General features: G+C 44.4%; 1 protein-coding gene across 2 annotated transcripts in view; it reads left to right on the top strand.

The window, feature by feature from the left end:
• Nucleotides 1-24,080, top strand: part of CACNA2D2 (calcium voltage-gated channel auxiliary subunit alpha2delta 2) — a 209,826-nt gene that overhangs the window by 1,995 nt on the left and 183,751 nt on the right. For both annotated transcript variants that reach the window (XM_033072032.1, XM_033072031.1), the window contains exon 2: nt 19,770-19,851. In XM_033072032.1, the coding sequence (XP_032927923.1) occupies nt 19,770-19,851 (82 nt within the window). The remainder of the gene's footprint in view (nt 1-19,769; nt 19,852-24,080) is intronic.

Genomic DNA, 24,080 nt, shown 5'->3' with positions numbered 1-24,080 from the left:
AGATAATCAAAAACTGAAGCTACTGGCAAAGATCCATAATTTCTTGCAAATATAGAGGAATGGTCCTGAAGAGGCCGCTAATTGTGTGTGTGTGTGTCTCTGGTGGGAATCAATGTCACCAATCTGGCTGCAGCTGGAGAAGAGACACAGAAGGGATGCAAGACCCTCAACCTGACCGATTCCTTCTTTCTTTGGTCCCCTTCGTGACCTGTTCTGTGAAGGCAGAGAAGAAAGGAGTCACGAATGGATATCTGATGATGATGCACAATTGCTGGGCAGTAGGTTAATGCTGTAACCTGTGGGCTGAAATGCCTGGTGAGCTCTGCCCTAGGGCTGCTGTGATTGTTTTGTTTTTCGGGAAGGAAATACTTAATGGGAATAGAGTGCAATGGTGACTGGCACCAAGGTTTGAACAATCCCCTGTAATTGACTGTTTCCCCAGAGTAGTTACCTGTTTGCATCCTTCTTATTTTTAAAGAGCCTGGATATAACTTAAATTTTTTGGGCTGATTTACGGGAGTAGAGTCGAGCTGATGAGATGTGCTGCTGAATTCTTCCCATTACCAGTTAATTTTCTCCTACTTTGGACAATGCACCCTTGTGAATGATTCAGAGCATTGATTAGAAACATGTTTGTCTTTAGAGGTTTTCTCTGTAAATCACCGAAGTCATCTTTTACTCCAGGACTCTCAAAAACGAGGCTGCTTTTTAAGCAGCCGCAGAACTGTTTCATTCTGGCAAGCAGCAGACGGAACAATTAGGATATTTTGCCTAAGGTGGGGGAAGGAAGAAAATAAAGAACATTTTTTGGATTTCATTTTTGTTGACAATTGTATTAATTATTGTCAGTGTTTTGATTCTTGGTTCTGTCCCTGATAAATCGCTGGTGTTCTACATTATCTCTCTCCTCCCGGGTAGCATGGTTTTAATCATCTTATGCTGAGCTAAGGAAAGCTCGGCTCAGCCAGTTGTCCAAAGGGGAATTTCTCATTGAGATTTAAAAAGCAAAATCCCAGATTGGAACAAACCCATTGGGGAGGGCCTGTTAGGCGATGGCCACTGACTGACAAGGCTCCTTTCAGGAATCATCACGTACAAGAATGTGCATCTATGTGGACAAAGGGATTAATGGCTGTGGAAAGGAAGGCTGTTGGTTGCAGTTAATTTTTCTTTTAAATAGTACACAGAAGGATTCCTGTGGCAGCACGGTAACAACCTCTACTTGAATTTCTGAGCAGTTTGGTATGAGATAATTGAAAGTCAGGGAGTCCTGTACCTGGGTACAGGAGTCACGTTAATGGAGATCGTGCACTTGAGTGCTGGGGAATGTGGCTGGGGAGCAGAACAAACCCCCTCCTCACTTTCCAGCAAGGCTTTTTGTCACTTGGACTTGAAAGAAAATTGCCATCTGCTAGAGGGTGGTGAGCCATTTACTTCTTATAAGGAAGCAGGTGTGTGCAGAATTGCTGCGTGTCTGCTTGGCTTCATCGCTGCTCTGTAGGGCATCTCTGACCAGGCAGCAGAGGAGAAAGGGATGGCTGCAGGGGAAAGTGCCAGCATGGGGTCCAGGGTCCAGTTCTGCTTTTCCAACAGGTTTAGCACTTGTCAGATGTAGGCAGTTGTTTTGGGCAGCAAGCTGCAGGCGTTACCCCTGTTCCTGTCAGTGAGCAGTGAAGACTCCTGCTCAGAGCAGTAAGGCCTAACAGGTTCCCATCACCACTGGAACGTGGGTGTGAGGCTGCCTCTTCCAAATTAGTTGCTTCTTCGTAGCAGATATTGATTTGTACTTGTCATTTCACGCCAAATGAGGTTAATGATGCTGGTAGTGATAGCACATCTGGGCTAACAGGGCTTGAAATAAATAACTCTATTAGGACTGGATGGTTTAGGGTTTGCAGAATGCCTTGTAGAGGAAGCTCTTTCTCTTGTTCTACTGACCACCTGCTGTGCAGTCAGAAAATCTCTTCCAATTATGGTTCTGATGCTTGGCATTGGAACTCGTCTGGAAAGGAGCAGAGGAGTTGGGAGATGGCCCTGCTTGTCTTCTGCTGTGCTCTGCTAAGCAGAGAGACAGCTCCCTGGGAGGGCAATCTACCACCATGAGTGAGTGACAGATAATTGCCCTCCCTCCCTGTGAGGGCTGAGCAGTCTCTGTGACCATTTGTACTCAGTGGAGGCAAAAATGCCCAGCGTCCCTGCAACAGCCCTGTGCAGAATGTGCTTGGTGGCAGAAACCACTTTGAGGTGTGTAGAGGCACCCTGAACTTTCCAGAGGTAAAGGAAGAGCCTCACAAAGAGGAACAGATGTTTTTTAAAAGCAGTTTGCAATATTTCTTGCTATTTAAAAACAAATTTCTCCATTCCTGTTACCATTCCTGAGTGCTTCCCGCTCAGTTCTCACGTAGGGAAAGCGCAGAGCATTGCTGCTTTCTTGCCTGTGACACCTCAACACTGTAACCTGCCTGCACTCATCATCCCCTTCAAGACTGTGGTTTCAGGAGTTTGAGTTTTTCAGCTGTATACGTTTAGAAATTGTTAATTGAAATTCTCTTGAGAAAGCATGTGGGTTCCCACTGAAATCAATAAGGCTCCTGCACATAGACCTGAGGGTAGAAAAGAACTCCTGCTTGGTGTTTGACAGGCAGAGTTCAGCAGCTTTGTTGTAAAGAAGCTTTGTGTGTGTTTTGTGTGTGTGTGCTAACAGCTCCTGAAAAGCTGAAGGTGGTTACTGAGGGTCTGAATGGAAACCTGAACGTTTATCCTTGAATGAGCTTCCTGGTGTTTGGCTTCAAAAGCCATCAGAATGGCTCTCGAGGGCTTGTGTGCTGGGCCATCTGCACGCTGCAACACGGAACACGTGCACACGCTGTACGAGTCACACAATGCCTTTTTCAGCCAATGAAATACTCCAGTGAGATGAAATAAAAGCAAAAGTCATTACCCAGCAACATACTTGAGTAAAATATTCCGTAAGAAAGGACAGTATCTGAACGCTTCTATATTTACTTTTCTAGGAGCCTCTTGAAAGCAAGATGTGTTTTGTTAGCTATGTTATTTTTCCTCTCTGGGGTGTTGGTAGTAGTTTGTTGTTTTAGAGCAGTTCCTGTAATCTGGCCTTCATGCTCGAGTTTATTATTGCTGGGTTGCATGGGGAACGGGGTTGTACAAATTGTTGTTACTGGAGAGTCAGTTTCTGTCAACAGGCTATTGGCATGGTTTTCTTTAGGTTGAATTATTTCATCTTTTGCAGAATGCATGTAGATTCACTTTGACAGTTTTCCTGCAACCCTTCCCATTCTGTCTCAGCCATCATCTTTTGGTCGTAAATACAATGAGAAATAAAAGGTGTTTGTGCAGACCGAAGGATTCATTCTTCCTCTGTAAAGCAAAGTGTTTCCCCATTGACTGATGTGTGAGTGATGGGGATATTTAACCAGATGAGCTCGTGACGGGTGAAAGGGCTGCAGGGCCAGAGACACAAGGATCTGGCACTCAGGCAAGACAAAGGGTGCACGGTCTGTGCTTTCTGTACCTATTCATTAAGTCATCACAAGGTCGTTATCCTTGCTTGTGATTAGGCTACCGTGCCACCTCCTCGGAAGCTGCTGCTTCAGTCTGGTGGGGGACGGTGCAGGAGCTCTTGTACAGCACAGCTTCTCCCAAGGCTGTGTGAGACGGCCTTTCAGGAGAACCGGATCAATTCTCCTCCCACACGTCTAGTTGGGACTGAGAACTCCAGAGGAGATAATTGCTGACAGCAATCAGATTGGGTGCTAAAAGCCATATAAACCATCTAGGTCAATAATGATGGTAAAGCCTTGGGCACAGTTGTCAAAACAGCAGTTGAGTTTGCCTATCTCTTTGTGCAGCGACACCACTGATTGTGCATAGAGTTAAACGCAATAAATGCAGGATGTAACATGATTTTTAGCTCTGGTCTATGTCAAAATCCCTGAAGTTCTTGCAATGAAAAGGAGTTCTATAATAAGAATGTCTCTTGATTCCCTCGACCTTGTTCCTTCTTTCATTGTCCTTGAAGAGTGGGGATGGAGCTGTGCTTTCCATGCACTAGGCTGGAGCTACGTCTACACCAGTGGCTTTCTGTTCTGAGTCCCCTGAAGCCCTGGGTGGACTTTGGATATCCGTGGCTTCTGCTGGTGTGAAAACTGTTGTACCGTTTCCCACAGTGACACTTGCGGAATTCCCGAATCAATATGGGTTGTGCCTACAGTGAGTATCACGGTGATAAGAAAACCCGGAGTGATGCATTACAAAAGGCACGTTCATTTACCTGACAAAGGTTGTCTATCTTGAATTATTTATGAGGTTTCAAAGCACACTAGTAAATTTTGTAAAAGCGATGGAGTCCTGGTAATGTGAGCCTCTTCACTGCAGCTTCCGTAGTGGAGTTGTTCTGAGGAGGTACAGGAGGTGGGGGATGGAGGAGGAGGAGGAAGAAATAGGTAGCAAGTGGAGGGATAGAGAGAGACTGCTGTTTTCATGTGCAAATTATGAGGTGTGCGGAGCAATGAAGTGCGAATTGGTTAGATCATGCTGTGCATTGGAGCAAAAATCCAGTGTAGTGTTAGAAAGCATCCTATGCTTCAGGGAAGGGTGGGGGCTGGAAAGGATGGGGAGTACAGACACAAGGACAGAGCAGGGTGAAAATCGCATGACCAAAATACTGTCTGCTTCCATCTGTAGAAATGCTCTTCGCAGGGGTAGTTTGGTTAAAGTACACAGTAATTTTACTGAGGTTCTTACCCAAGTTCCAGTAAAAGAAGGCACAAGCCAGAGCTGGCCAAGCTATTCTGTGTGGCATTCAGAACTGAGAGGCTTGGAAGTGTGCAGAGCACGTGGCTGTTGACCAGAGAGGTTTGCTCAGGATAACCTGGAACATGTGTGCCACAGGAGCAGTAAGTCAGTGTTGTCTAACACGGAGAGCAGGGGCAGTAAGAGTCGGAGTCCTGGCAGCAGTGCGTGGGCTTGCTTCAATCCCCGCTGCAACACCATGTCAGTGCTGAAAGTTAGTGCTGCAACAGGCACAGCACAGCTTCACCGTGAGGCTGCCACCGTGCTCCTGATTTGTTGGTAAATAGAGCCTGCCCCGTGCCTTTGGGCTTCTGAGCCTCTTGGTTTTGCAAGCACAAAGTTAACCCTTAAACAGTCGAATTGGCAGAAAGAATCAGGAAAGTACTGTATCCGTCTCCACTGAAGTGACAAGTGAGGATATGATTCTCCTTATAAATACTAATGCCTCTCAACTCATAACAGAGCTGGGTCCTCAAACTTTTGTCACAAGCTGCCAGTTTGCTGTCATGTTCTGTTTATTCTCCAGTGGGCACTTAATATTCTGCAGTCCAGAAGAATCCTATATCTAAAGTCTGAGTTCACATTCATTCCCCAAACAGGAAAGCAAAACAAATGGCATATATCTAAATAATTTTCCGAGGTAACCTTGTATAAGCTACTTACCCTTCAGAAATTTATAAAGCTCTCAGTGATGTAATTTCTGTTGAACAAGAGATATTCTTGTATTTGAATTCTCACATCTATTAATTTTCATGTAATAGCTCTCTATTGTGGCTAATAAACACTTTCTGTACAGTATGAAACAGGGAGGTCATGAATGCAGCGCTTTGTTTGCATTTCCAATGTATAGTGGGTTTTACAGGCAGATTTTTGGCAGCTGTAACATGAACACCAAAATAGAGAGAGACTTAAGCCAAGCAAAGCACCTAATGTTCAACTTTATCAGGTGTTGCAGATTGAGTCAGATTCTGGGCTGTGAGTGGTTGAACGTCTTTTATTGCTCCATAACGAACTCAGTAGACCCAGAAGGAGCCAAAGTGCCATTTCCTCATGTCTGAGGTACTCTTGCAAATTAGAGGTCTCTGCTAAGTGTTCACTGTAGTGTCACATTCTAGGGATCAGTGTGTGTGGGAAGTATTGTGTGGGTTCATGTGCTTCCAGTACCTCTGCACAGAGAGGGATGCCCCTTGCCTGGGTAAAAACTAACTTTCTGCAGCAGTGTGCTATGCACACCAGGGGAAGAAAAGGGTGGAAGAAAAAGCATTTAATTATTCAAGGCCTGAAAGCTGAAAAGGGTTTCAGGACAGTGAGCTAGGCATGCGTCAAAGCTTCATGGGCACTCCTCTGCTTTCCCCTCCTCCCCTGCCTGCTCTGGGAAGGAGGGTAGATTACATGAGTATGAAAAAAAAAGGGAAAAAAAATCAATATTTTTCTCTTCATACAGCTCTTATTTTTTATTTATTCTGTTTTTGTTGGCTGGAAAGTCTTAATAATTGTTGATCAAACTGATGACATTATTTTGCCTCCTACAGAATAACAGCATTTCCAAGAGCACTGACCAAAAGGGACCCTCTCTGTGCATAGGGATGCTCTCATGCCCCTCCTTGGCTGTGTGCTGTGGGATTTCTGATTGAGCCATTCCTGATGTTAGGCTTGTTACAATGCAGAAAAAAATTGCTGTTGTCAAATCTTGTGTGCTGTACTCTGCTATGTAGGTTTAAAAGCTGAGAATTGTCAAGAAAATTTTCAAGATGCTGGGAAAAATTCATCCATGATGTAATGATGCTTGTGGGATTATACCCAGGATAACTTTTAGAGCTCTGTCTTTTAAATATGGTGGTGCTTGTGATTTTTTCTGGTGGGATTTTTATGGGAGGTGGAGAAAAGAAATGCAGCTAACACATCTGCTGTCTGCTGATGCTTTGGTCTCAGTTTCTAAGTAACCCCATTTAGCACCTGCCCGCCTGTTTGACCCAGCAGCAGAAATGTTCTGTTGGCATTTCTGACATCAATACCACCTTTTTACCCATTATCTTAAGGCTAAATTGAACCCTTCTGTGTCACTTGCTCCTTGCTATGTTTATTTGTTTTGATCTTTTTTACTGTAGAGAAAAATCTAACCAGCTCTGTCTCACCTCAGCTATCTGCAAGGTGCTTGGGGCTCTTTTTCATGCTAAGTGGCTCCTTCCACAGGTGAATTTACACCCTCACTTTCCCCCTGCCTCCCTGTGTTCCCTGCCCAGACATGAGGACAGAGCAGCTGGGTATGAAAGAGCTCTGACAGCCACGTTTTGGCATGAGGTCTCACTTCAGCACTGTCACTGCTGAGCTTGCTCTTACCTTTGCCCCTCTTGCAGCCTGGTGTTCGTGCCAGCCTCACTGGGGCCGTGTTTCCTCGAGCAGGCAGTGTTACCAAGCCAGAGGTGAGGATGCATCCCAAGGCTCCCAAGTGCATGGAGCATTTGCCTGTGGCAACACTGCTGTGTGGGAATCTTCTTCTGCTCTTCTCTTGACACCACTCCAAGTGAATCCTTGTGCTGAAAGCACTGCTGGTTCGTGCAGTTTACGAGTGTGATTATGTGTGCTGAAAGCAGCCTTGCCTTTTTTATTTCATAAGAGCCTCTTAATAAATGTCACTTATTTGGGGACTCAGGCAGCTGAGTGAATGGCCAGTCACCTTTCCTTTGGGGAATGGCTGCTAGACCCCATCCTGTTTTCTGGAGTCACAGCTGGCTGGTAGAAGAGCAACTTGCCAGGAAAAAAAAAATACAGTGTTTTTATGGTAGCTAGCATAATACCTGACTTTCATTCTTAGTTAAATTTACTTACTGCTGTGTTTTTACCATTCCTGTTGCTCTCACTGGATGACACAAGGGCTCTTGTATGTGAAGTTGCTTTCACAGAACATCGAACAGCTGCAGAATGGAAAGGTGTAGTAAATGTACCTGTCCTTCTTATGGAGGATTATCAGAATGATTGCAGTGTGGTGAAATGGAACCTGCTTGGGCTGCAGGTGAGATGCTCCAGCTGCATTACCTGTGGCCTGTGTTGGAGCCACAATAATGTGTGGATCTGCAGTTTCTCTGTGTGACAATCTATGTTAGATGAGGGATTCATGTGTGAGGCCTGGTGCTTCAGGGCTGGGTGGAATTGGTGGCCAGAGCCCTGTTATATCCTGCAACTGCCAACCTGCAGTACTGAATTGCAGTTTGTTGAACTGCTCTGAATTTTGTGAGGTTCATTGCACAAAACTCCAGATCTCATGACCAAAGTGAGGACTATTCCAAGTATATTGTATTTTTTGTATCTAATTTTCCACATGAAACTAACCTTGCTTCCTCATTTGGCTTGGTTACAGTATTTATTACAATGACATTCCTCCTCATTTTTTTTTCCTACTGCTATGATATTGAGTTTTAATATTTATCTTCTAATAGTTTCTGAGTAGCAGAGTGCTTGCATTACTGGCAGTGATGTATAGTTAATCCTGAGCACAGATAGCTGTGAGACGTCCAGACGGACGTCAGCCCTCAGTGGCACGCTTGTGAGTGAGGAAATTAGCTTGGAAATTGCTATTTGTTAAAATTGCTTCTGTGTTAATCTTGCTGTGATACCACAGCTTCTGGCAGAATGTGGGTTAGCAAGATGGTTGTCACCGAGAATGAGGGCAGGTTCTCACTTTGAAAGAGTCTCAGCAAAGACCTTGTCTTACACCTTTGCTCTGAGGAGGTTTACACTGAGGAATGTGGCCCATTTTTCAATTGCCAGGCCTGTCTTCCAGGTGTTTTCTTATCCCCAGTTGACCTTCTGGCCTACTTTCTGCCCACTTGGTGTTAAAAGGTGACCAACCTGTCATTCTTGGCGAGCATCAGGAGCAGAGTGTGTGTGCCTCAGGCTTGTTCCCTGGGGAGACAGGTAATTCTTTCATAATGCCCTTAGGATTGTCCCCCCTCCCACCCCCTCCCCATTGCAGTGTGAGCATCTTGTCCTGCCCTCTATCTTCCACTCCTTGTTGTAGTTTTGTACATGTACTTCATGAAAGCACTTGCATTTCCCTATTGCTCCTTTGCTGATGGAACTAAGGCTTCAGAGACTCCAGTAACTCAGTGGTGGAGCAGGAAATGCAACCAGATCACAGAATTCTTTCTCCTCTGTTCCTTTAAATTAATCCACACTCTTAGTTGTGGGATAAATGTTTGTTCTGCTGTGTACTAACAAGATGTCAGATTCAGATGCAAGAACAGAAAACAGGGGCAGGAGGATTTGGACTCCAGGGAAAGTGTCTGTCCCTTTCTGTGGTGTTGGGAGGATGGGAACTGTCCTTGTCAATGAAAACCTTCTTTGAAGGACACTGTTCTCTGGCAAATGCCTGAACATCAAAGCTTGGGCAGTGCTGTTCTCTGTGGAGTCGAAGGGCAAGAGGCCTTGCTGCTGAGTGCTCAGCAGTGGACTTCTCCAAATTAAATGGGTGCCTTTTGCTGCATAAACCCCTATGTTGGCTCTTTGTGCCATGTAAATTATGGTTAGGCACCTTTCCCAAGAAATGTTCTCTTTAAAATTGTATTTTTGTGCTGATGAAGCACTCATTTAGAATTGGATCTTGTGCTTATTGCCTCCTTGTGGCAAGTGCTCACCAGTGGGACCAGTTGCTGGGCAAGCTGTAGGGCAGTAACTCCTGACCATCCCTTGGACATTTAACCCCTTGGACAGTACCTGAGATATCATCTGAACATTTCCTGCTCTCTGTGTATGTCTTGGAGAGAAATTCTGGAAGCCATTAAGCTGGGTAATTTACATGCTTCTTGAGCCTGTGCCTAGGGAAATACATTTCACAGGTAATTTCGAATGTCTTGGCGTGTGGAAGAAGTCATTATTCTGAACAGAAAGGGGCTGGTGATGTCACAGGCTCCATTGAGAGGACCACATTAGAGACTGGGATTTTTCTCTCTTACAGGAAAGCATCCAAGGTATTTTGTTCACGGAGTGTTGGGATGTCAGGAGTTTTTGAGTTTAATGTCGATGCTCATGTAGAAAAGCAGAAAAGAGAATGATTGCATAATCCTCAATTCCAGTTACATGTGAGCATACATGTGAGCATGTTTGAGGGCTGGAGCTTTGGGGTATCCATAGGTGAGTTTCCCATTTTGGTGTTCCAGTGCTGTCTTCTACAGGCAGACATCAAAGGTTAGCATCAGGAAGTTGAGTTGTAGTTTTGACTCTGCTCCCAAAAATCTATTTGAGACTACTGCTTCCCCTTTGTAGCTCCATTCTCTCCTCCTGAAAAAGATGGAAAATACTTTTGTTGGACATAGTAGGAGGATTTGATAGTTTACTGTTGGTCTTCCTTTCATGGGCTCCTCCAGGAGAGGAGGTGAATTCTTTTCAGTGTGAAAAGCTGGCTATGGCTAGAGATGAGAAAACTGAGCCTGATAGTTCAGCATCCTTTTCATGTACAGCAAATTCTGTAGCACCTTCTGAGTATTCCCAGTGCAGTTCAGGCACCTCCATTTATACAGATTTGTATCCTTTTCAGAGGAACAGACCTGTATCACTTTTCAGAGTGATATGTAGATGATTTTTCCCTGTGGAGGGAGCAGTCTTTGTCCCAGTTGGACGGGAAGAAGGAGAGAGGAGGTGACCTGTGAAAGCTGGCAGCTTCATCCCTGTTGCTGTTCTGTTCTGGGTGATGCAGCAGTACTGGGACAAAACTGAACTGGGCTTCATGCTTCCATTCTGTCTGCTTCAGAGCTTGTTTGGATGCCACCTTACAGCAGGAAAGGTCTTACAGAAATCTTTTAGATGTGTAGCACAAAGTAGTGAGGTAATGGCATAAAATGCAGTAAACTGCTATTTTTTTTTAATGCTCTCCACCCCCACCCCCTTTTTCTTTTATTGCTGAAAGGGTCTAATACAATGAAGAGCTTCTGCAAATGAAGGCAACTGCATTTGAAATAACAGGGTTCTGGGTGTTTGGCTGGTGAGAGATACAATAAACGAGCATCGCTAAGTGCTTTATAATAACAATGATTACAATGCTCTCTTAGGAACCAGGAACTCTCAGGTAGGGGGATGGTGTGGAGAGGCCTTGTTTAAGGCAGGGGATTTAACTAGATAGACATCAAGTGACAGCGATGCCCAGAAACCCCTGCAGAATGTTACATATGGTGCTGAGAGAGGCTACTCCAGAAGCCCCAGGAGACTTGGAAGTGACATGGTTAGAGGCTGAAGCAATGACAATGGATGCCTCTAAATAGCTTCTTGTAGCAGGAGGTCTTTGTGGCAGAGTTTAATGACACCTTTCCTTGGTAAGGAGGGAAGCTGTTGACACAAATTGAGCAGAGTTCTGACTAGTCAGTAGTCCTCCACCAAACTTCTGGCTTGTCTTTAAGTGGTCAGATCCATCATTTGTACCAAGTTTGTTTCTAATCAGCTGAAATCTGCCATGGGCAGGGTGGGTGCTGAAAGCAGTCCTCTAGTGTCCAGTGGCTGGTAAGAGTTTACATTGTGCTCTTTGACCACCTTTGTTTTGCTGCAACTCTCCATAGTAGCTTGACTCTTCCTGGCAGTAGGAGCATCACAGGGTGGAGAGTCTTGAGGAACAAGAGCACGTTGGGAAGCTCTTTCTTGCCAGGAGCTCCAGTCAATCCTTCATCTCCTGTTTTCCTGCTGCAGCATCACATCTCTCTCACCCTTTGAGCAGCATGCTTAGGAAATCAGAGATGACTACAATGTATGTATTCAAAACTCAGTTCCAGCCATCAAGGTGTGCCACTTCTTTATCGTGCTTTGCCCCATGTATTGACCAGACTCTACAAAAATGACCCAAACAAGGGGAACTGTTTGCTTTGTCCAGTATCACACTATTTGAGTAGCTGGGAGGTTGTGGTTGTGAACTATCCTGAAGTCAGTCTTATAAAAGCCTGCATCAGCTTGGATGGTCCTACTGCTCAGCACTGATAGAGGAGCACAGGGCAACTCACAGCATGTAATCGTAAAGTTGTTTGCATATGCTTTAGTGGACAATGTTCTGGTGGCATGATACAGAAGCACTGCCCAGACTGTCATCTTTCAGCCATCCAGCCTGAAGTACTCAAATGACAGCTTCACTGTTTCTCCAGGCTGTGTAAAAAGCTCTCCCATCTCCAACCCCAAGAACAGGTCCTGTAAGTTGTGGCTGTTTTGTCTTCAGGGGTGGTTCAGCCTTCCATCTGGTGATGAGGATTTACTGGAATGAACAAGGAGATGCAACAAGCGATCTTACTTCTGTCGAGTTCCCAAGAGAGTCATGAATTATACACAGAATAAACAAATAACCTGATATGTCTGTCATTATATCATAAAGGACTTTAATAATTCATGCAGCTTGCAAAATCCTTACTAAGACCTACCCTCCGTAACCTTATCTTGGCTGTGGGGGATGGGCTCTCTTCAGCCTCCACTCAGATTGCATCTGTAAAACAGGAGTCAGAGAGGAGGGAGGTTTTATCATAAAACTTCATCTGTATAATGGGTTGCAAAGTGACGTGCAAGAGTTATCAGCCATTGGGGTCTCAAGGGGTGCTGAAAATGACAAGTGGCTGCATTGGGTGAAATTTATGCAGGTAGTGTGCTCCATAAAACTGACACCTATTCACTTATTTATTAATTCATTGTGTTTCAAGTCTAGATTTGTGACAGGCTTTGAGATAAGGAGCCCAGCTCTGGTCCTGCGCGATGAGAGTGCGAAGATGGTGCAAAGGAGCCATGGGCTTCTCTTGATCCTGATGCACATCAGCAAGTGTGCCATGGAAACAGAATTCCCAGATGTAAACTCAGAGTTTTCAAAAAAGCATGGAGGCTAAGGCATTGTGTTAGCTTGGGCTCTGAAAAAAGCAGTTGATTGTTTTGGGTAGGATAATGCTGGTATCAGCTCCAGTGCTGATAACCATTGCTTTGGCTTATTTTGTTTGTTATGGTTCTGGAGTTGGGTACTGGGTTCAAGGCTGGAAGGACCTTTTGGCAAAGGGGTGTCCTCTGCCCTGTGGCCTGCAAAAAATACTTGCTCTGCTTGCTTTGCTATTTGTTCTTTTCATTGCTGTATCAGTGAGAGGTTATGCAGGTGTGCCTGTGTGGGGCCTTTCACAGCACTGCTGGGCAAATGTACCAGCTCACACTTCCAGTGGCTTCTTCCTCTGTCTGTGGGCAAATTATCCACCAACAGACAGATTTTCCTCAAATCTACTCCTAGGCTTTAAATTATTCACTGCATTATCCTTTGGCCTCCAGCTCCTTTGCATATCAAATACTCCAAATCAGCTTTTTGTAAAGTTTGAAATTCAAGATATTTTGATTGGACACGCAGCTCTCAAAGAATAGTTATCGTGGCTCTTTGTCATACTGGGAGGGCATTTCAAATGGGGTCCTGCAGGGATCTGCCCTGGACCTGCATTTATTCAATAGTTTCATTAATAACTTAAGCAATGGAATGGGAAATATGCTTATAAAATTTGCAGGCTACACTGAGGAAGGGTTGGATGTACTTTGAAAAGCATTACCAGAATTCAAAATGATCTAGGAAAATTGAACAGCGAGCTGGATATCAGCAAAATGAAATTCAGTGAAAACAAATGCAAAGTATTGCACTTATGAGGGAGAAATGAAATGTACAAATACAGAATAAAGAACATCTGTCTGGATAGCAGCGTGGCAAAAAAGATCCTGAGAGTTATTGTGGATCACTTTGAGTCAACTGAGTACTGTCATAGCAGAAGGACACATTTATTCTGCAGTGTTCAGTAGGTTCTTGGACAAGACTGGGGAGGTCTTCTTCCTCATACATACTGGGTTTGGCTTCTGTTGGAGTACCTGACCTCACTTTTTGGCATGAGCCTTTGGAGATACAGGCAAACTGTAGAGTATCCAGAGCAGAGCAACAAAAAGAATGAAATATTTAGAAAAAATAGTGCAAAATAGAGAAAGCTGTGGAAAGCTGAATTTGCCTACTCAGAAGGATGCAACAGAATAATAATCTTCCAGTTCTTAGGAGCGTGTTGTAAGATTTTTTCAGTGTCAGCTGTAGATGAGGTATGTGAAAAGAGGGAATTGACATTTAGGGTGAATAAGAAGGGAACTTTATTGCCACGTGATGAAAAATTGAACTGGGAGGAGGTACTGTGGGGATCTTGGGTTCACCTTCAGCAGAGAATTTAAAGAACAGATTAATGATGCAGAGGGTTCAGGTATTTAGATGCAAATAATGGTGGAAGAGGAGTTCCTGAAACCCCTGTTTTCCTGCATATCTGTGACTGCCTGTTCTGTTCTCAGGTGGAGTTAGACCTTGAACAGGTAATGCTTCTGTTTTTTGATAGAGAGATTATATTTAAGAACAATTTTCCTATTGTCCTAAATGTCATTGGTGACAAGTTGGTGGTTACTGTTGGTTTTCTCACAGGTACTTGCAGAAATATTCATGCTCAAGAGCTGTTAATGAAACACAGGTTTTTAATTTTCCCCTCACTCTTATTTTCTCCACATTCAGCTTTATCTATCCTGCAGTTTGAGAAAACTCCACAATTACCCTTTTTATTATATTTTAATACTTGTTGGGGTGTCAGACTGTAATCAGGATGGGTCTGGTAGGGGGTTTGGCACTTAGGGGCTTTTTTAGGTGCAGTTTTTTTCAAGACATACCCTGCTGCAAAAAATTGAAAAGATAAGCAGAAGATAGCACACAGAAACAGACACAGAAAGTTAGTGTCTGAATTGAGGAGAACAAAAAAATGTCATTAAAGAGGTGAATGCAGACAGATTATCCCTTTCCTGTCTCTTAAAAGATTTTCCTTAGGATATAGTTCTAATATTCATTTGTCCTGTCCTTCCCCCCTATAATAATGTCAAAGATGCTTTCTAATTCAGGGAAGACCAGATGGTAGAGGTGAATAATGTCTTGATAAATATTAAGAAAAGACTAGTCCAGCAGGCAATTTTTCCCACCCTTCCTTTTTATAAACACCTGGGCACATACTTTAAATTAAAACACAGTCATAAAGTGACAATGTGGGAGGCTTGATAATGCCTGGAAGCAGGGTCAGTAAGTTACTTGGAAGGAAACAGGTGTTCTCTCTAAGTTGTATCTTCAGGGGAAAATAAAAGGGCAACTTGTTTTCCCTTGATGGGTAAACACTGGCTCACGTGGGTTTTTACAGCCTAGGTATGTAAGAGAGCTCAGAGAGGGCATATCCTGCACACACACACATGCACGTGTGTGCACTGACACACACTGTTATAGTTAAAGGATTAAGCATCTTGAAGGAATAAGCCAATTATAAGAAGTTCCTGCACAGCAAAAATTAGACAACACAGTAATTAATAACCTTATTAAATAGCAATATTTGGGCACTGAACCAAAGCGTATGAATCAGGGTGAAGCATTCTTGGCTGAACACACTGCATGAAGTGTAGACACTTGTTCAGAACACACTCTGTATAGAACCCAGTTAGCTTTGGGGCAGTAGATCCACTTAGCAAATAGTTTCTTCTCTTGTGCTTTTATGTTTCTGTGACTCTCTCTTATTTTTGGGGCCAGGAAGGCAGTAAAAGGAAAGGATCAAATCTCTTGTTTTGGTTTTTTTTTTTCTAACACCCTCTTCTGTTCACAGCCAAACAAGCAGTCTCCTAAGGCTTCTTTTAAGGAAAAAATGTCCTCAAGCAGAAAACTAATTTTCTTTCCTCTTGCTTCTCTTCTCCAGTGCTTTTATGAGAGGTGCCTTGCAATGAGGCTTTCATTCATTAGCAACCTGTGTGACTGCCTTGCCTGCCGCTAGGTTTGCCATGAGTAGGTGTCACTGCAGCCTGGGAGGGGTCTGTGACAGAGTGACCTTGGGCTGAGCTGCTGTGGCACATCCCTGGTGCTGGCCACAGTGCATGGCTTGCACTGGTGGCTTCTCTGTGAGTGTCTTCAGTTTCTATACAGATCAGGACTCAGGCTGCCATCTGATGTGTTGCACAAGTGTGGGAGGATGTGGGCCCAGCACAGCCTGTCTCCTGTCTTTCCAGGCAATTACCATTTTCTTCTGAACCCACACAGCTGGAGCAGTAATGTAGCCAACATGGACGTGCACAGAAATCTCTGCAACTGCTTGGGTGACCTGAAGCAGGGAACATGCCCTAATCCTGAAAAAGGGCTGCAGTGACCAGTGGCAAGGCACAGGTGCTCACTGAGCAGGAGTGGGACATGTGGGATGCTTTGCTTCTTGGCCCCAACTGCAACAGCAGTAACAGCCCTCCTGATGTTCTGTTTGACACAGTGAATAGTTTTGAATATCTGCTTCTTTTTTAAAGCCTATTTTATATCATCTTTTAAAAAATCAAATATGCAAATTATCTAATCAATTAACATTTTTGTAGTTTTCTTTGGAGAGGCAATGATAAATGGTGTTGTGTTTTCAAAAATCAGTTGCCTCCCTTGCAAATGTTGCACAGGAGGCTGTAATATATACAGGTGAAGGAAATTACCATTTCTTCAATACTAAAGATTTTTTATGGCTATCTGGAATGTGTATATGACAGTTGTAGAGTTGTTGGGTTGGGAGAGTCCTATGGAGACACCTCAGCAACAGGGATGAGTGAGATGTGCTGGGCATGTCACTGCCAAAGAGAGGCCAGGGGACTGTGGGGCTGCCAGGCTTCCATGCAGTTCTGCAGGCACAGAGCTATTAAGTGCCATCACAAATTCTCGAGCTCCAAGGTTTTCTCCTGGCCCATGTTTTCTCACAACAGTGGGCACCAAAGTGGTGCTTGGTTTTAGGAGGGGACTGTGCACATGGCTCATAAAGGAGCCTGGTGCCTTTCTGACCACCACAGCCGTGCCAGTGGCTTCCCAGCCAGTGCATCAGCTGTATTCTTTATGCTTTATTTGTAAATGGCATTTCACAAGAGCAGCAGGGCACTCCTGGCAGCATATTTGGAGGAGTTATCGCTCCTCAAGCCCTGTAACGCACCTGAGGCGTGCAGTAATGGCCTAGGAATGCAATGACTGTGGTGTCTTATTGCTCACCATTTCCACAGGAGACCCTCTGCACACAGACATCTCCCTGTTCATCATGGCCTAGCAGCTTCTTTACCCTCCGCAGCCTTGCTACCGTCATCCTACATAAAATTTTAAGCACATTCATTTCATGGGGATTTTTTAATGGTAACTCTCAACCCAGTATGTGGCAATTGAGATGAAACCTCCAGATTTTGGGATGTGGCCCACTCTGCAGACTGCTGTCATGGCCACCACCAGGGTAGAGGGACATAGTAATGGGTCAAACAAGAGTTCTTCCAGTGCTTGGATGTGGGTGAGGGTTGTGCTGGGTGGAAAAAAGAATTTTTACTACCACTGGCAAAAGCTCTCATATAGCCATACTACATTAAAAAAAAGAAAGCTAGTTCTGCTATTACTTTTTTTAGATCTAGAAACCTGGTGTCAGCTGTGCCAAAGTGCTGTCCTTTTTATTTGATAGTATAATAGTGTATTTATTTATTTTTAATATTGATGTGACAAGGCTTAGCTGGACTCTTTTGGAAGCTGCTGGTCTGTAAGATTGAGAGTCAGGTATCATAAAACTGCACAATTAAAGGGAATTGCAGCTTTTCTCCTGACTGAAAAACCCAGTGGCTTTTCTCTAAAATAGTAGTGCTTCTTGGGGCAGAGGCAGGGGGTGGAATAAGTTGGTTTTTTTGGGTTTTTTTTAACAAATCTGCTGACTAAATTAATTGTAAATCCCAGCCCAACTGAGTGCTCAGTGTCTCTTTTTCATATGCTAACAGAGTAATATTGATGCCTCTGTCTTCCTTTCTAACTAATCCTTTCTGAAGGCTTGGCCATATGTGACATTTAAGCAGATATGAGCAGTTGTTAATGTTGATGGATACAGCTCAAGATGGGAGGTAATTTTCCCTTGCTGTGGTGGTGTTGGTGTTCCTGGTGAGAGCTGACACAGGCAGGTGTCACTGAAATCAAGGATCTTGTGCAGAGCTGGAAGTTAAGGAAAAGTGTCAGCTCCATAAGTGCTCAGTGGGGTTTCTCAGACCTGTGGCTGAGTATGAGCATATAATTGATTTTTTTCAGTTCACTGGACAAACTGGAGGAGGGGAAAAATAAATTCAGTTTTGGTTTTTCAAGGCTTTTTAAAAAATGAATGCCTTGTGTAAAAATAGATATTTTTTGGTGAAAATGCTTCAGAAGATTTGTAGGTAACTTTGGTACTCAGGGTAACCTGAATATATCTTTGATAAAATGTTTGACTGGAATAGCAAAAGAAACAAAAACCCCCCAAACGCAACCCCCCTCAGCTCTGTCTGTGACCTGGTACCTCTGGCAGAATAGGGGGTTTGCTGATATCTTCACTCATCTCATTTCCTACATTTCCCCTCCCCAGACACATTTCCAGGGGACAAGAGGCAGCGTTGCCTCTGTGAGAAGATGAGAAATAGCATTAGTTACATTGGAAAACTGAGAAGGCTTGGCATGAACAATTAAATCATGATTTCATCCACAGCCTTGTGTGTTATTAACTGGCATGAATTTTGCCCGAGTAACACACATCTGTCTACCAACCCTTCCCTCTGTCCTGCTGGTCCCTTCACCCTCAAACTTGATGCTTCAGCTCTGCTCTGCCCCTCAGCTCAGGGCATCCATCTGCTTTGGTAATTATGCCCAGCTTTTGGGCTGTGCTGTGTAATTCAGAGTCCTCCAGTGCCCAGCTGAAAAATAGTTTGGTTTCTTTGCTCCTTGATGTCTGGGAGAGCCCCTCCATGGTTTGGGGGTTGTGGGGGAGTGTGTGTGGGCTGCCAGGGGATGTCTCTCTGCATGAAGAATGAAATAATTCGGTAAATCTAACAAAAGTGCAACCTCCCTAAGCTCCTTCCCACCAGCACTTTGCCCTACTGCTGGCCTTACCTTCTACTCCTTCTGCTCCTTCCCACCTTTCTGTGGCATACATTGAGAGAGAAATGTTGCTGTGAAAAAAGCACAGTGAAAAAAGGCAGTGCCAAGTGGTGCAGAGACAATCGAGTGTTGCTTTTCCAGGTCAGACAGGAGATTTGACATTTGCCTGGGCAGCGGCTGAAGCCAGGAAATCTCATTAAAAGAAGGAGAATTATCAAGTTCTGTGGATTTAGAGGATGGTTTATTTGTTGTTGTTTTTAACTTGGTGTTATTGCTGAAAGCAGAAATCCGTGTGGCTGAGTGTATGGAAGGGTGCTGTGCTGTTGGGAGGCCTGGCAGCAGCTCCCTCTCCATACCCAGGGCTCAGGATGAAGGACGTGCCAGTAGCAGCTCCCAGCCCTTCCCCTGCCTGAGGAGCAGCTCTGCCTGCAGTGAGCCTGGCACAGGCAGTGCCTGGCACAGCTTGGGCTTTGCTGAAGGTGCAAAGCAGCTGAGCCCTCGGGCACTCACTGCTCTGTGCCTGGTTCCTGGCTGTGCCCAGGTCTCTCCCGTGGTGCTGCAGTGATAATCCATTGCTACAGTAGGACAAGACACCTTTGGCCCTGCCATGGCTCGGGGTTTGCTCTCTGCCGTAGAGCCCTGCTAAAGCAATAAGCTGTTTTCTGTACTCCACAGAACTTCGACCTTGTTAACCACTCTGGGCTTAAATAATTAGCTACTGCAAATGTTTGTATAAGGAGAAAATGAAGCCTCAAGCCGTGCAGTTTTTGTTGTAGCTTCTTCTTCCCTCTTCTCTCTGTGGTGCCTTGTGCATAAATTTAGAAGTCTTGAAGTTTATAACCTGCCCCAGGTGTAATTCTCGAAGCAGTGTGTTCCTGGTACTCTGCCCTGCACTTGGTGCTGCAGAGAGCAGTGAACTTAGCTGAGGCACTGATTTCCTCCCTCTCCCTTCAGTCCCTTGCTTATCTTCTCAGTGTCAGGGCTCTGACTCTTTCTTTCTCTCTCTCTCCCTTTTTCTTTCTCTCTCTCTCTCCATCTCTTGCAGTATGCAGTACTGGGCCAGGAGGCTGGAGCAGGAGATTGATGGAGTGATGAGGATATTTGGTGGAGTCCAGCAGCTCAGAAAGGTAAGCTGTCTTTTACCTGTGCTGCCTTTCTTGTGGCAATGAATGTTCTCATCTGCAGAATTCACCTGTGTGAACACTTGCACTCAGTCACCCTCTCAGCTCACTCCATGTGCAGGGTCATGGCTGGCTGTGCTTCTGGTTCCTGGGCAATCAGATGCATTTATCAAGTGTGCAAGAGTGAGTGTGGTTTGTATCTGTCTGTCTCTGGGGCTCCATGTCACTGCTATCTGAGCATGCACCTCTCGGGTTTTTCCTGTATGACACACTAAAAAATATTAAAATCATCTAACCTTTCCTCCAGGGACTGAAGGTAGTTTAATTTGTGTGTTAAATTTAAACTTGTGTTGACAAAGCAGGAAATGTTGAAAGGATCATTTTGCTAGCCATTGGAAGAACCTTGTTTTTAAATATACATTGCAGGTAAAACTGTAATTGTTGTTTGGCTACTGTTTCCAAGTGCCAGAAAACAAAATTCAGTTACTGATGCTGGCATCTGCCTCCTGCTCCCTGATTTAGCACCAGGATGCAGAGGCTGCAGAAGCCAGACCTGCTCTTCTCCTGGCAGCAGTGCTCTGGGTTGGGTTGGGGCAGTTACAGAACATGGGGGATTATTAGTTTGGGGATCCAACAGCCTTTGAAACCTTCCTGCTTCCCTTTCCCTGTAAAACCCTGTTTCCCCTTGCCCACACTCTTGTGCTGACTAGCTGATTTGGAATTGAGCAATTTGGAATAACAGTTATGGTGTTAATCTAAATAAAATAGGCTTCTCTAGAGTGATAAATATGTTACCCCAGAAAAAAAGCATGGGTGTATTTGTGTTTTCTGGTGACAGTGACATGTTCTTCTCAGATGCCAATACTTTATGGGACTCCTACTTGTCTGTCTTGCACTAGTAGCTATATTGGCTTAAACAGAACTGCTGAAATGTTACACTGTTGGTTGTAACCCATTGTCTAAACACAGAGGTCACACTATTTTCTTTTAAATGCATTTTGAAATCAGTTTACCTGAAGGCTTGCAAAACTCTTCATGGTTCATCCATTCATTTGTGTTCATACTGAGCTCTTGAATGGTGTATCTGGGCTTTTTGTGCATTCATTTCAAGTAAACTTCAAGTGGATTGATATGAACTTCATGTGCAGCATGAAAAGTATATACACCCACTTGGGTTTCAACAGATATTTCTGAATGTAGCCATGCATTTGTGCAATGCAGTTTTGCATGTTGGCAGGGTCTTAGAGCTGGGGATGTTTTCCAGGCAATACAAGGGTGCAGCAGCCAGCATTCTCTTCAGCAGAGTACAGTCATAAAAAACAAAAGGATTGCTACTACATTTTTGTACATGTCCTCTCTTACAATTTATTCTTATTAGCTTTGATTTTACTCCTTTGCATGTTAAATAGGCATATCATGTAATTTTTTTAATGCCATAATTAAAGAGAAATTACACCTCCAATTTGCCAGCACTTGACTCCTATTGGCCAGTCAGTCAATTACAGGTAAGAGAGCTTCCCACTTTTCCTGTTTAATTCTTCTGGTAGAACATAATGCAGTACTTCAATGGATTAATACTGGATAAACTGACTACAGAGGGATTGAAAGGTTTTTTTTGAAATCTGTTCTGGAATCTTCTTGTAAAGGGAGGAAGCTAATTATTGTATCTAGTAAATGCATAAACCAGCTGAAGCCAAGAAATGAAAATTCCACTGTGCAGCTGTTTGAACACCAGAAAGGACTGGTAGAGGCTGTCTGCTGATCTCTAGGGGAGAACTTGGGATGTGGAGTTCAGGTTTGATTCGTAGATGCAATATCAAGTGGATGATACTTAAGAACCACCTTGCTTGCTAGTGCACACTAGCACAGCTTCACTGATGGAAAATGGCATGGAGTGCTTCACCCAGAAGAGCTCAGAGCTGTACCTGCAGGGAGTCCTTACCCACCAGTTGCACACAGGTTTATCAGGGTTACAGTATGGGAGCTGTCTAATGTCATAAAGTGGCACTCTAACCTACTTGGAGACATAGATTTTGAAAGTTAAATTTTTAAAAAGTCCACATTCTGTTGTAACCACACTCAAAATTTAGAGGGTGAGCAGGCACAGGGGGAAGGAAGAGCCCCTGAGGAGCTGTGGGAGCTGAAACATGGTATAGCTGGAAGCTAATTCCACCCACTGGGATTTCACAGGAAGGTTTATTATTAAGCAAGAGCAGACCCATGCAGGGTAGGAAGGATAAAGAAAAATGAGACAAGCAGAGCCTGTTTTTTGCTAAAAGTTGCTGATGTTCTTTGGGTCTGCCATGTTGGCCTGGGACATGTCTGGAGAGGGCACTTCTGGTTCATTATGCACTGATAGTAGAAAAGTGCTCCAGTTCTACCAAAGACAGAACAGGTCCTTCTGAGTTTGGTGGGGTTGTGAGGTGGTGGGTTCCACTGCTACCTCTCATGGGACTATGAAGCTGTAAGCACTGGAGGTGGGTCCGTGCCAGAAATGGATCTTCCCTTTCCAGGCCTGACTACTAAAGTGACAGACAAAATAATAAAAAATACCCTTCTCTGAGACTTGCCAGGTTTACTTACAAATATTTTTTCCTGGATTGCTGGGAAAAGATGAAGACCTGTATCTCTTATTTCCTGAAATCATAACTGTTATGGCATATGAGGCATGAAATTTATTGTCAAAAATACGGTGTCCAGGAACATAACAGTGCTGCGTATTTTATCTTCCTGGAGTGCTGCCCATCCCAGAAAGATTTTTGTTTTAACTCTTCAGTCATTTCCTTGAGTTGAGGTACTAAATGTTCAATGCCCCTGCTTTCCTCCTATCCTGCCAGGTGGACAGGCAATCCCCTGGGGAGCTTTTCCAAGCTTGTACCATGCAGATGCTCCTTTGCACAAGGGGACCATTCTTCTGGAGCAATCACAGGGGGGTGAGAAGCTCTGAGATGTAAAGGGGAGTCATAGCAAGGGCTCCTCTTTCAGCTGTGAGGTACCACCTTCCTTCTCTCCTAATGTACAGACCTTGAAAGCACTGAAGTGCAAGTGTCCCCATTGGACAGACAGACTGCCTGTGGTGGACCCATATCACTGAGCACTGTGGGCTTGGAGCTGTGTGGAGGACCATGGCCTTGCTGAGATGATTCTCTGCTGGTGAAGTCAGTGTTCAGCTCTTGGGGTGCCTGTAATCCTGTTGGCTGGCTGGTTCCTTCAGGCATGCCTCAGAACAAATCCCAGCACTTGGATCAGGGCGTGTTGCTTTGTTTCCCTATCCTCGCCTCCCTCACAGCTCACCAGAGATAACTGAGAGCACAAATCATTGCTAATTTAGCTCTGACTGGCACAATGATATGTGGGACCCTATAATGCTGGCTGAATAGATTGACATTCTTAAAATAGTTATTTCTAGAATAAGGAATTTTATACTAAAAATACAACTCTTTGATTTCCTTTTTTTTTTTTTTCTGTTAGCAACTTCTTTGTGGCTACAGTGGACTCTTCACTTTGCAGAACAAAAAAAATATTTTGTTTTGACATTTCTTGCTACACCACACTACGTTTCTCTATTTTTAAAGTTTTTTTGGCACAAGTAAAAGTTACTGACTTTAGTCAAAAATGAATTAGTACTTTGTGTTTCCAGCCTAGATGCTGCAAAACCTGCTCCAGGGTAGACTGTACTCAAGAGATTTCCCATGCTGGGAGATTTCCCATGCAGCCCTATCCCAGCCTCTCAGTGTCCTGCTGTGCTGGCACTCGTGGCAGGACCGATGACAGCAGAGCTGTGTGTGCTGCTGGGTTTTGTGCCTCACTGAGCAGCTCCCTTGGATGTTGTGTTAAAACTCCTTTTCTGGATAGCTGGGCTGAGGCTCAAATCTGCCCTGGCTTGTTACCTAAATTGTGTTTGATCCTGTGTCTCCTGAGGTGAACAGGGAGCTGGTCAGAACATCCCCTCCTGCTCCTCTGGTACCTGTTATCCCTGGCTGCCTCCAATGGCCTTGTTTTCTTCACTGGCATTTACTGAGAAAGCCAAAGCCTTTCACATGAGAGGGGGAAGAGCTAAGAGATGTAAATGCTGAGCCCCCTTTCCTGCTCTGTCCTCCTTTCTTCCCTCTGTCTTTCCTGAGGACTGCTTCCATAGCAGGACAGAACTCTCTCCTGAAGGTGCCATGCCCTCCAGACAGAATTTAGCAGGAGTAGGCTGGGCAGCAGAGCTGGACCTGAACTGCACTTGCTTC

This window comes from Catharus ustulatus, chromosome 13 (genome assembly GCF_009819885.2).
Source record: "Catharus ustulatus isolate bCatUst1 chromosome 13, bCatUst1.pri.v2, whole genome shotgun sequence".
In the NCBI taxonomy this organism is placed as follows: domain Eukaryota; kingdom Metazoa; phylum Chordata; class Aves; order Passeriformes; family Turdidae; genus Catharus; species Catharus ustulatus.
The sequence above is the reverse complement of the archived record's forward strand: the minus strand, read 5'-3'. Positions and strand labels throughout refer to the sequence as shown.